We start from the raw sequence: 14,024 nt of genomic DNA on the forward strand, positions 1-14,024 counted from the left end.
TAAATCTTCTAGGCATTATGAATCTACCTTCTACCTCATTCTCCCAAAATCAGCGGTTGAGAAATCAGCTGCTCTAAAGCACAAATGGTGCCACATTTTGACTGTAATGTTGCAAAGATTCATGGAAAGTCTTCCCCGACAAAACAAATTGTGACAGAACGTGACCGATATACTATCATTAGCTGGATAGTGACCATTATAAGGCTACCAAATTCTCCCAGAACCAGTGCCTGCAGCAAGAATGAGCCTAATCCCAGCTATAATATTTCAAAAAGTTCTGCTAAGAAGACGGGAGAAATGCCTTATACAGAATTTTGATTAAATATTTACCTTATCATGTGTCATAATGCTTTTGAAAAGCTACATACACTTTTCTTATATCTTCTACCCCTATGTGTCTGCTTTACGTTTTCAATTATATATATACCTTTTATGCTTATATTACAATAAAGTTTTAAGAGTTTTTAATCGTTGCAGAATTCACTACTTTCAAAAAGTGATGCAAAGAATAAAATTTGAAGCCATTTTTTTTAATAAATTTAAATAAATGCTATACTCTGGAATGCAATAAATTTATCCTTGCTTTGGATAATTAAAATTACCAACAAACAAACCGATATGTAAAGTTGAACAGTAAGAAACTGTTAAAGCTTAAAAGCAGCATCCTCAGATCTAAATACAAAGAACGTTGCAAGATTACTCTGTAAAGTGTACGTAAGAATAATGAGAATAGTAGAACATCTCTACTGTTAAAATTAACACAGTAGTTTTGCTTCGTGAATAAATTCTATAGCAACTAACTCACTCTTTGAAGTTCTGAAGAAAGGCTAGCAGTCATTTCAGTGAAGTATCTTAAAAAGCAAGTCTGACATTGATGTTCATTACCGCAAATGTTCTATTCAAGAAAATAATTACTCCTTTTCGAGAATATAAAGTGTCATAGTCAGTTCCGTCCAGTTAAATGGTAAATGAAATGCTTTGAAAACCACTTGACACAGATCATAAAACTGCTTTTAATGACACGTCTTTTGTTACGAACACCACAACACAACTTGAAGATTCAGGTATTAAAACATTATGAATTTGGAAGTTAGTAGTACTGCAGTGTATTTTTACAATTATGTTCTTTAATTATACAAATAATCAGAAATGCATTTCTAAGCTAAAAGTGGAAAACCTTCTTACGAGCATCTATTTATAGACTTCTTAAATTTTCAATTTACTGTAATTTAAACTGTAAAATAAAGTTTGTTTTTATAAAATTAGCACAAATTAAATATTTTATTTCACTGGCCTACAAAAATACATTTTTAAGTAATTGCATGATGACATTTAATTTAGTACAATTATAAGGTATTTCTCTCGTCTCCTTAGAACGCCTTCGTGGTGTAATGGCCAGCACACTCGGCGCATATTCGAGAGGTCCGTGGTTCGAGTCCCGGTGAGAGCATTGCTCATGTCTCCTTCTTCGAAATAACCTAATGTTTTTATATTGGTAAGCGAACTAAAAAAAGGTGTAAGTTGATAATTTTTCACCACCAGGATCAGGAGATTATGCCCCCTTATTCCCAGTCGTTCTTTAAAAAGAAGAAGTATATAAAGTATTTATCACACTTCTTAGCATGCCTTCGCTGTGTAATGGTCAGCACGCTCGGCGCGTATTCGAGAGGTCCGAGGTTCGAGTCACAGCAAGGGCATTGCTCATTTTTCATGTCTCCTGATTAAAATAACCTAATGTCTCTACACAATTAGCTTGTTTATATATTTTAAGTAGCAAACCATATTTCAAATTGCTTTCCAGACGTAATAGTAGTTAGTGACGCTGACTGCCGTACTGAAGGGTCCGGGCTCGAATCCCGGAGAAGGAGAGGATCTTTGTAAACATATAGTATCTGTGCGGCAAGGGAGCACTCAAAACACATGGCAAGCTAATGCCATCTCGAGATGTTGTAGTAGAGGAAGAGGTGTATAAGACCTTCGGACAACCTCCCTATACAATTCTGAGGGTACGGGGAGGAATTTAAAGGTCAGCAAATCTCAGCGATACTTAATATGCCTATTCGGATGTACAGGTGCCGGCCGTGCTTCAACCTGCACCTATATTTTTGATTTTTAACTCCATATGAAGGAAATTAGGTGGTTAAAAAAAGATGTACCTAAACAAAACTAAGAAAGAGAGTGGACGATAATTCGTCATCACCAGGATTTGAAGATTAGGTCCCCTAATACCCAGTCACCCTTTAGAAGAAGTATATAAGGTATTTTATACTTTCTTTCGCCTTTTTTCGCGGTGAAATTGGAAGTATACTCGATGCGTAATCGAGAGCTCCAGGGTTCGAGGCTCGGCAGTGGCATTGCATATTTTCACGTCTCCTGCTTCAAAATACAGTTAAAAGTCTTTAATCCGGACGTCCATAATCCGGAATGATCTATAATCCGGACCTCAAAGCTACAAACTTTCTGTGCATGCGTAAACGCATAATGTGTTTACGCATGCGCATAAAACGTTTACGCATGCGCTTTTAATGTATAACGGACGGTATAAGCCAAGCTAAAATTATCTAATTATCTATTTTAGTTAATGTTGCAGATTGCGTTGTTCCTTAATCTTCGAATTGGATCCGGCTTATTATTTTTTGCAGACTGTTAGAGCAATTTTGTTAAAGTAAGCTTGAACTTTCGATTATGTCAAAAAGAATTTCCGAGGCTGGAGCTGCCAAAGGATCTACAAAGCAAAAGCATGTTCGGATGTCCATCGAACAAAAGTGGAATTTCTGGAAAAAATGGATAAAGGCATATCCTTTGTTTCTCTAACCATTCCGAAATCTGTTTATCAATTTCACGCTGCTCTGCGGGGGGGGGACGTCGCGGCGCGCAATGAACTGGAAGTTGATCTATCAGCACAATTTTTATCTTCAGGGCAGATGTTTTTATTTTATTCGGCTTATAATTCCTTACTAAATGTAATATTTCATCTCGATGTACTTTGTCTTTGATATGATTTAAATCAAATTCCTCGTCATTATAAATATCACGAATACACATTAAATAGTTTTCTGGTTGCAATTTTCTAATTTCGACTATGCGTAATGTATGCTTTACGCATGTGCGCGTTGAAAAAAATGTTTAATAAAGTAAACAAATAAATATTAAGCCTTTTTTTTTTTTTTTTTGTAAATTTTGATACCCTTTAGATAATAATTGCTCTTTATTTCATATTACGGTTTCATACTTTTAATTTTATAATTTCTGCATGAAATCGTACCAGATTTAAATTGATGATCTATAATCCGGAATCGCTGAAGTCCCGACGAGTCCGGATTAAAGACTTTTGACTGTAACCTAATGACTCTACAGTGTAACTCAGGTATGAAATGTCAGGCGAATTCACCCTCTTTTTAATTCTGCAGATGTAAACAGGCCCCTCTCCAGCATTTTCGGCATTCTAGGCGATCGATACAGTTAGCTATCTGCATGACATAAACATTAAACATATAATAATTCAAACCAAAATATACTTTTACTTAGTTGTCGCTTGCGAGAAAAACTTAGATGGAGCGTTCCGAAAATTTTCTCCTTAGGCAGCTGCCTGTATCGCTTATGGCTTCAGCCAGCCCTGGATCTGAACGAAGAAGACTACACTTCAGTGATTTTACTTAACTTAATATTGTTACTGCTCAATGCTCGAGGGTTCGTTTCGAAAGGAGTCTTTTCCTTATTAGCAGCACAACGTGTTGAGTGAACTTAGGATCAGAGGCCTGTCAGCTAAATGGATCAAGGCTGTGAAGATGATAGCTTAAAACTCGAAAGAGCTCACCTAACCTTGTTCTGAATAAAGGAAAAACTGCCACTTATTTTTGAAGATGCATAATTCATCGTGCGACATTCTTCACAGGCACTAAAATAATTATTTTTGTAGCGTTTGTAAGATTTATGACATCAATGGATAATAACCGTTAACCCATTAACACCTATTTTTTTATTTTTTTTATTCAAGAACTTTTACTGAAGTAAAGTTCTTTTCTAAAAAAAAATTGTTAAAAAGAAAACAGTGACCTCTAAACTTGTAATTTCTTCTATCTGAAGTAGTTTCAAAGCTTTAAAGCATTTTTTTTAATAAGTGAGACATAGTTAAATGTCCTTAAAGGATATACTGGTTGCTAATAGATACCTCCGAAACTGGGTGAACTTCATATTTTTTGCTTATTTGAACGTATTTTAATATTTGATATTTTAATACATTTAATAATATACGTATTAACCCTCTGACCAGGGTTTCGTTAAGAAAGCACACATTTCCCAAAACTACTATGAGAAAAAATTATTTTCTTGATTTTAATGTAAAAATTCTCCTGGTATTTTATACCTGGATTATATATGCACGTATATATACGTTCTTACAGATATCACAAAAAATATTTAGAGGTTAGAGGGTTAAAATGTTGATATAATACGTATTATATCGCACATATACGTACGTAATATATAAGTAAATATACGTATTGTATCGACATTTACGTATTATAACGTATATATGTATTGTATCGACGTTTACGTATTATATCGTATATATACGTATTGTATCGCGATTTACGTATTATATCGTATATATATGTATTATTCGATTGTTTAAATATGTATATATATTATCGTATGTAATGTACATTAAAATACGATAATATATATACGTATTCAAATACTTTGATATTAGAAATATTTAAATAGTGGTCTTTACAATATAGTACGCTATACTACTACAGTATTAAACATCCATGCAACCTCAGAAATTACCACTGCATAGACAGTTTTCCATCCCCTGGCCATGAGATCGCTTTAATTTAAAATCAGGCAAAATTCAACTTTAAATTAATGCAGCTTTGATAGGAAGATACTAGATTTCAAAACCTACATGAAAAAAACCTCTATGCATACATTTTATACAGAGAGAAACTCTATGGATTCATAGAAAAACTCTTTGGCTTAATAAAAAAGCAAAACGTATTGATGGAAACAGTAGGAATATTTATTAATTTCAAAACCTCCATGGAAGAAAAAGAAAACCCTCTGTGTAAACTTTATAGAGAGACAGAAACTCTATGAATTGGTAGAAAAACTCTATAGCATAATAACAAAAGGAATACGAATTGAGGGAAACAGTACGAATATTTATGGATGGAAACTTTATTGATAAAACCTCTGGAAAATTCTGAGGCCTCTAGAGATGATAAGTCCGTGTATTTAAGATGTCTTCTCTAAAAACAAAAACTGTTCAGTTCAGAATATTATTTTTGCTCCTTACAGACGAGGAATCTGGATCGTCTTTCGCAAAATGCACACGAGGTTTTTTTTTAACAATATGAATAAACATCTAAGTTTCAATTTCGTATTAGCATATCTCCTTGAATGTAAGATCTTTAATTTCCTTTTGAAATTATAGAAATGTATTGCTTATTAATTTACCAATAACATTTCTTTTACTTCTTAGTACATTTTACTTTTATTTTACTTTTTATTCCTCGAATTAGACAATACATTTAATCAACGTAAAGAGTTATTTAAACACAATATGCTTCAAATCGTATATATGCTATAATCGTATATAAAAATTGCTCATATGGATTGCTTAGTTCAGCAATCTATATGAGCATCAGCAGTTAAATATTTGTAAATGTTTTTCATCGTATTACATCTTGACATCTTATTTACATGTATAAAAGTGAATTAGTTTTACACAATCATGTTAATGTTCGCATGTAAATTTTGGATCAGGTTTACATGACTTTAAATCATACACAAAGCTGGATTCACTGCAGCGTCACCTAATATTATGCATATACGATTATTCATTCAACACTATTTATTTAGAACATCCATTCTTTGTATCAGTTTTCTCATAAAATAATTAATTATATAATTAAAATTTAGAGTATAAACTTGCAATGCAGGCATAAAAATACGCGCTTTTCAAACATTCACCGAATCTTGCACAGTGCGATTTTTTCTACTTCACGGATAAAGAAAGCTCTCAAAAAGCAATTTAGTGAATTAAAAAAAAAATGAGGTTAAGAAAATATTGGCTTGTCTTGAATAACATTCCATGTCAAGAACTCTGGAATTGTTTTCATATTTCTGATGCTGAAGAGGAGACTGAAAAAAAAAAGGGTATGAGAAAGTATATCGATGCTTGTGAAGAACACTTTAAAAGAAACTAAAATATGTAAGTATAAAAAAAGTATAACATAACTGCTTTTAGAACAATTGCAGTTATTTTGGGGTATCGTTCGTAAATTTAAAAATTTACTATTCATTACTCTTACTGCTTGCTTTATTTGACAACGGATTATTCATTACCTATTTTAGGATTTCTTAATATTGTTATCAATTTTGTATACAGTATATAATTTTAGTGAAATAATGTGTAAATTGTACTATCTCTTGTATAACGTAACATAAAATGCCTCAGAATGTATAGCATTGCCGGAACAATAGGGTTATATGGGGTAAGTCCATTTAACATTGAGGTAAATGGCTATCTTGCAAATGCCAAGCTGGTTTTGGCCACGGATTGTTGGACAAAATTTGGCAAAAAATCGCCAAAAATTGTCAAGCTTGACGACTATTTAACGACATTTTGAGTAACTACAACTGGTCCGATTCCTATGTAACTGTACCCGTATGTGGCCCTATGTAACTGTAACTGTGTACACCTACCAGGAATTTCGAGAAATCGAATGTACAATCGAAATAAATTCGAGAAATTTCTCGGCGGGCAGAAGAAAACTATCTAAGATCAGACAGAGCGTCAGCTTGTTAAGTTTAGCTCAAGATTCTAAGTGTGTCTGCAATTTTCATGTACTTTTTACACTCTTTCGTGATTTTTTAAACTTGTATTTTTTTCTTGCATATCCAGCCGAAGCTGAGCCAATCAAAAACCTGCAAATTACTGACTACCCCACCTGTAAGAGTGACTGACCTTTTTGACTTAATAATGCTTCAGTGAATTCGTAAATTAATACCATAACCCAGAACTTATTTTTCTGATCATTTTGATGGGTCACATGTCCTTATTTATCTACATTTCCAATATCTCATATTTATTGAATTAATATCGGAACTTAAGAAATTCGTATGACAGCACAGACAAATTAGTACTGTGTGTGCTAGGAAATGTCTCTAGCATATTAATAATGACTTTGTGGAATTATGCCTGTATTTAGTAAAGCATTGTTGACAATAACCATCGAATTTCTGTTTTGCATTTATTAATATTTTTAAATTTTAAAATGTCTTGTATTGTATTACCTTCAACTTAAGATGGACTTGGAATTTCTCATCAAGGCAGATGACCTGCTGATGCGCAAGAAACAACTGGTCCGTCTTATTCCTTAGCACTTGCAATTCTCACCCGATTCGGGACCGCGTGACAGAAATTCAAGCTTTCACTGCTACTTTAGATCTACTAACTTTAGATCTACTAAATTCAGAGAGCGGAAAACATCGTGCAGGTAGCACGATATTGTTGTCTTGTCCGCGTATTTCATGGAAGAATGTTTGCCAGAGCCTCAAGAAGGTTCCACTTCTACTTTCACCCCAATTTTGAGGAAGAACAACCGGGGGGGGGGATCCGAGGGTCTCCCATCCTTCTCCCATATCACCTAACCACACGAATGGACTTCCGACTCGCCATGTATTTAGAGTATTTCCATGCCGCTAAGATACTATACAAACATCCATGCCTTTCCCGGGATTTGAACCCGGGCCCTTTGGAACCGTAGTAAGTTCCGTTAACCACTGTACCGTCTGGACGGCTGGTAGCACGATAATGGCGGCATAAAAACGGAGTTCGGAACGTTTTCAGCTGACCTCAGAGTATTGAGAGATGACTATGCGAGTTTACGGACATTTGAGGCTTTTTGCATTTCCTTGTGTTTAAAGTTCTTAGTAGTTTGAAGAGATAACTATTATTGTGCTCTGTTATACCCAGAGGAGATGTACGAGTACGTTCATGAGAATAGTTCCAGAACTGTATAAAGTGTTTTTGAAAAAATAAATTTCATCAAGCTTTCATTGGTTTTGTGTGCATTCAATACATTCTGAACCTGTATGCACGTAACAATACAATTTTGAAATCTGCTTTTATAAGGGATTTCTACTGCATTTTTAGCGAGCCTTCGTGGTGTAGTGGTCTGCACGCTCAGCGCGTAAATGAGAGGTCTGCGGTTCGATTCCCGGCGAAGGCGTTGCTAATTTTTCATCCTGCCTGCTTCCAAAAACTAACCTAATGTCTCTACAATTTAAGCTGGAGATTCTCTGGAATTAATTTTGGAAGTTTCACATTAAACAGTTAAATAACAGAAAGAATCGATAATTTAATTAGTCACGCGCATTAGAATTGTTTCTATCTCACTTCCTTTATCGTAATTTTACACCAGAAATTTTTTATCAAGTCTTCATCCATCATAGTTCGCAACGCGTTTCCTGGAACTTGAGTTAGCTCAAGTCACTGCTCAACTCCGAAATCGTAACTCATTCACACTGTTACGCACTGTTTGATATTTCACAGTTCTTTACACTTCATATTTAGTGCTGAAATCTAATTTGAGTTTGAAAGGAAAAGAACTGCATTTACGAGTTACGCTGCTATAAGCTGATTCATGGTCAAAACTCGTAAAATTTTAAAGAAACCAGCAGATAAATATTTTGAATACTCGTTGCAAGGATATTTACCGAAATGCGAAAGACTGCACCTGTTTTTAGTGCAGCAATTTTAAATTTCCAAAACACATTGTATCAAAAGGTATCCTGCTTCCATGATTCAATACTCCAAATTTTCTTCAATAACGTTATAAATGAATGGTAAGGAAACGTGCATGAACAAAACAAGAAAGTAAAAATACAAAAGTCTCTATGAAGTTTTTTTATTTGCTCTAGCATTTATGTTGCGGAAAAAAAGCTACAGTTGTGTATGATCATTGAACGTCACGGCGCATCCTCATCGTGAAATCACAACTGGCTTTAATGCCTTCGGAGGGAAGAATACTTTTCTCTCATATTAAAAGCACTATCTGACATTGGCTATACAGATAATATTAATGTAAAACCTGTGACTGAAGTAGATTCAGTTTTCGGTTAAACATGGAGCTTAAGTGGGCTACGAACTAACCAGGTCCTGTCTAGAAAAAAAGCTTAAGTTTGTTTACTGTGGAACGAAGGAAAAACTAACATCACAAGCCAAAAGTGTAAAACAAAACTGTTTAAGAAAAATGTGTGCAACAATAGCGTTAACAACAGATTATATTATAATTATCATAGTATCTAACAATTATCACAATTGTAATTTAGTATTGTATGTAATCCAGAATATAAAAGCATTACTAAATTATTTTAAAAAACCCTACCGATATTTAAAAATATAAAATAAATAAAAATTTAAAACAATCGCATCAAAATAGTACCAGTTTATAAGCTAAAGACGTGCAATATAGTCCAGAAGACTTTTAAACAGAAATAAAAGATCTGAAAGCTTTAACATTTTATATTACGCCCAAAGGGGCCTTTTGCTTCATTTACATACACATACACATTTCGAGAGCATTTCGCTAAAAATATTTTAAAACAGCCTATCTTTAGAATTTCCAATACACAGTTTCGAGGGCTGGAGATAAATAGGTTTTTCCGTACAGTGTTGCGATAGCATGCTCTGAAATCATTGAGTTTGCTAATAAAAAATTCATTAAAGTTTTACGAAATATGAAACACACAATAAACAAAATTCGAAATTTAAAATTCGGGATTCCAGGTGTCCATGTTCGGGTGGGAGACTACGTTATTCAAAATTCGATGGCTCTAGGTACCGTTGTTTTTTCACTATGTGAAAAAAATGCATACATTCATGCAAATTCTTCATTATTTAATTTCTTTAAATATAATACAATACGATAATAATTGGTGGAAACAATCTGAAAAGTGATTCGACGCAAAAGGCCGTTTCGAGAAGAAGTGCTCTTCTGGGCCAACGCCCCTTTGGGCTAAAAAATTAAATTAAAAAATAAGTCTGAAAAGATCTAGATTTTTAACAGTCGCTCAGAAGGGCTCATTTAAAGTTTAATATGGTTTATCAATAGAGATTATCAATAGACATTGCCAAAGTGCTACAGCGAAATATTTTACAGAATATTAGATGAACATGCATTTAGACTAACATTGAACCGTACATATCATCTGTATATTTGAAAACGGAAAAAATATGTAACATAATTCTGTAACAATATTTAATGTTTTTAACTTTGATATATCATGAATTAATAACATTTTAATTTAAATCAAACATATTAAACTGTAAAAAAAATCATAAGAACTGTATCGATTGCTTTTGAATAGCTTAGTTAGTTTATTAGTAAAGACAAACGAAATTTGAATAGTAACTATATTGCTTTTTTCTGAATGGCAACAGACTCGAATAAAAAGTAATATGACGCATTATAGTAGAACACGCAAAATCGTGTTTCGTTTAGTAGAGAAGTGGAGAAGAAAAAAAGAAAATTTGCGCACAACCAAAACATTCTAACCGAACATTTTTCATATGTTTGAATTCAACGGCACTGACCAAGTTCATTTATAAACACACATCTTGAATGCAATTTGAAATTTATGGCCCGAGTTCATCAGCGGCCAAGTGGTGAACGCTGGTAGTTCGGTCTGTGTCTCGAAATCCGTCGAACGACTGCCGAAAACGACATGGGAGTTTTCGTGATTCTTTCTATGTGTAACGTGCATACGAGCCAGTTTCCAGGCCCTCCATAAAAGCATCCTCCTCCTTAGGCAGATAGCTCTCGAGAGCTTGGCCAGAATCAAATAAACGAAACTAAATCATAACTTAGTGCTCAGGTGAATTTCACCACAATGTAGCTGTATGAGTAACTACATCAACTCCTTAGATACTAGGGGTTTGTTGAATATTATTAAATCGTGAATATGAGAATCAAGAGATTTTTAGCTTGTAAATATAATTTGTTGACTATTAAACGTAAATAAGAGATTATATTTCATTTTTTGAGAACTAAATGTACTTTTTTTGCTCATAAGTAAGTGTGGAGCAAATAAGGAGGATAAGCAAAACTAGCTTTTAAACTTTCAAAACTTGATGAACCATGTAGAATAAGCATATGATGTACTGAATCATGGAGTCAGAGACAAATGAAAAACGATTAAATGCTAATATCTGCCCTTATAGTATTCTGTTTGTTTTAAAGTAAATTTTTAGCAAAACGGTGAGGCTATTAATTTCAAATCGGCATTTGGATCGATTCACTTTTTAAACTGTTGCCACCAAATATTATCGCCCTGTGTTATATTTAAAGAAACTAAACAATGAAGAATCTGCATGAATGTTTCTCGCATTGTGAAGAAACAACGATACCTATAGCCATCCAAATTTGAATAACGTGATTCTCCAACCGAACATGAGGCTCTTGGAAGACTGAGTTTTGAATTTGCTTTCGAATTTGTTCTATTTCAATTTTTTAAACTTTAACGAATTTTTGATTAACATACTCAACGATTTCAAAAGCGAGCAATGGCAATACTGTACGGAAAAAAATGTTTTTATTTCCAGCACGCAAGACTGTGCATCGGAAATTCTAAAGATATGCTGTTTTGAAATATTTTATGATATTGCTGTTAAATTGAATTTTACGGTTTAAATGCGAAGAACATGATATTTAATAAATAAAGGTAACACACGAAACGTTACAAAAACTTCCTTTTGGGAGTAATATAAAACCTGTAATCTTTCAGATTTTCTTTCTTTCTTTTGTTAGCATTTTTTAAAGGAATTTTCTCTGCCGCTTTCTTTACCCCGTATATGAATCTGATCAAGTAAAAGAAGACATAAAATAAAATCTTAAATTTTTAAAAATTAACAAATCAGGAAAATCTTTCAAAAAGGAGGATATACACCAAAATGACAGGAAATAAAATTGCAGAAAGGGAAAGTAAAGTGAAGAAAATGATGTAGATCCATCTTTTCTTGAGCGGCATAATGTATTTATAACGAAATCAGCACTATCTAGCAACACTTTTCAGTTCTGAAGAATCTAGCACATTTGAAAAACTTCATGTTCCTCCTCATCTCCATATCACGACTTCAGGGTTCTCTAAAAATGTCTTCATAAGCACAAATCCACACAATGTAGACACGTATGTCATCTATAAAGAAGATTAAATTAAATGTGAAATGAATCCATTGGTCTATGTCCAGCTGAGGTTTACGGCGTAACGGAATGGTAACAAACAATTGTCCGTGAACGGAATTCAAATCTCGAGATTTATTATATTTCTAAGTTATGACTAATTCAGTTATTGCAACTAATCTGTTCGCTATAAATATCATAATACTAAAATCCTAAATTTACATTCTTAAAGCCGTGTTTTATTATTATTATTTATACTGGTAGTAAAAAGTATTTAGACTATATCTTTATTAGATAACCATTGTGCTGTCTCAAGAAGCAGAATTATGTCTCAAGAAGCAGAATTATGAAGCTATTGTAACTCCAAAACTTAGAACTAAAGTTACAGACGTCCTTAGCGAAGTCTTTCCAAAACGTTTGGAAACACTGCAATACAATACACTACTCTGTAATGTGTTGCAGCCTTGCCATCTTTGCAAGTGTTGCCATTGCTTGAAACATAAGGTGTTTAACTCATTTTTTATGTACTTTGTGGATAGCCAATTCTCAGAGTTTTCATTCGGTAAAATGTTAAAGAATTTTTTTTATCATCTTAATTTCATCAATCTGTAAATCCTTAACAATCTGCACGATTTAAAATGGAATTCCCAATTTATCTCCAGGTCGCGAGACTCTAAAGACAGGCTGTTTTTAAATATTTAAAAAAAAAGTGACGTTCGCTTAAACACTCTCGAAAAGTGTACGTATTTGTAAATGGAGGGGGGGAAGCCCGTTTGGGCGTGAGGTAGGGTATGAATACACCCGGGCGTAATATAAAATCTGAAAGCTTTTCAGTTTCTTTTTAACTTTTATTTTTCTATTTTATTTGCTGCACATGCAGAATTAAATTTAAAGGGATAAATACTGGATTTCACTTTTTTTTTCTACATATCACTAATAGAGTAACTTTATACAGAGCAGGGTTCTCAGCACATTTTTGCACCATACACCCCTTTCACTATGGCTAGAACCTTTTCAAAAGTGCAAAAATAAATATATATGTTTATCTAGATTTAGATGAATTCTTAAATTTTTTTTTATAGATTAAACAACAAAAGCGTAGAATTTGTTGAGATAAATACAAAAAACTTGAATAAAGGCAGTTTTATTATATTCACAAATTAAAACTAAATACTTAACACGTAAGTAAAAAGCTGACCGCATTTCCTCCGAAATTCCTCCCCCCCCCCCCCGGGATGAGTTCCCACCCGTTTGAGAATCACTTATATAGAGTTTCTTTGACTTTAAAAGGAAATTAATTAACAGTTTATAATAATATTAGAGCATCTGCATAATTATACTTCCAGGTAAAACAATTTTTTAAGAACAAACAAACTCACCATATTTGATCAGCTGATAGATGGATTCCAGTCGGTAGATTTCTTAACTTCCGCGATATTATTACACTGTAAAAACAATTGAGCGTTTTCAAAAATAACTCTATAAACAAAAGGTGAAGTTTTGTACAATGCTAAATTCCCACATCAGCACCTATAGCATATCCGCTTCCACTCCAGCTATCCAAAGAGAAGAGATTCATGCGTCTTCTGTCGTTCGAGGAGTCACAGTATTTAAAACTGCCACTTTAACTTTCTCGTTAGGGTTGCTCGTATATGTTGTCTGTACAAAATCGCCAAATCAGAAAATCAACGTCGCCAAACCAACCAACCTGCTTCCGCGTCGTCATACTCTAAGCGAACTCAGATATTGCTTGGCGTGATTGAATTACGTGAACAGACTGGCAAAATTTATATTTAGAGCTAGTTATTTTTATTTAATGATTTAATATGTGAT

General features: G+C 33.5%; 1 protein-coding gene across 1 annotated transcript in view; it reads right to left on the minus strand.

Moving 5' to 3' along the window:
- The window catches only part of LOC118194914 (uncharacterized), a 54,531-nt gene extending 40,725 nt beyond the window's left edge, over nucleotides 1–13,806 (minus strand). Inside the window, exon 1 of the mRNA XM_035366126.2 lies at nucleotides 13,571–13,806. Coding sequence (XP_035222017.1) covers nucleotides 13,571–13,573 — 3 coding nt within the window. The 5' untranslated portion in view covers nucleotides 13,574–13,806. The remainder of the gene's footprint in view (nucleotides 1–13,570) is intronic.
- Nucleotides 13,807–14,024: the final 218 nt, after the last annotated feature.

This window comes from Stegodyphus dumicola, chromosome 6 (genome assembly GCF_044657685.1).
Source record: "Stegodyphus dumicola isolate Sdum_Otavi_A_Nest chromosome 6, ASM4465768v1".
NCBI classification, from domain to species: domain Eukaryota; kingdom Metazoa; phylum Arthropoda; class Arachnida; order Araneae; family Eresidae; genus Stegodyphus; species Stegodyphus dumicola.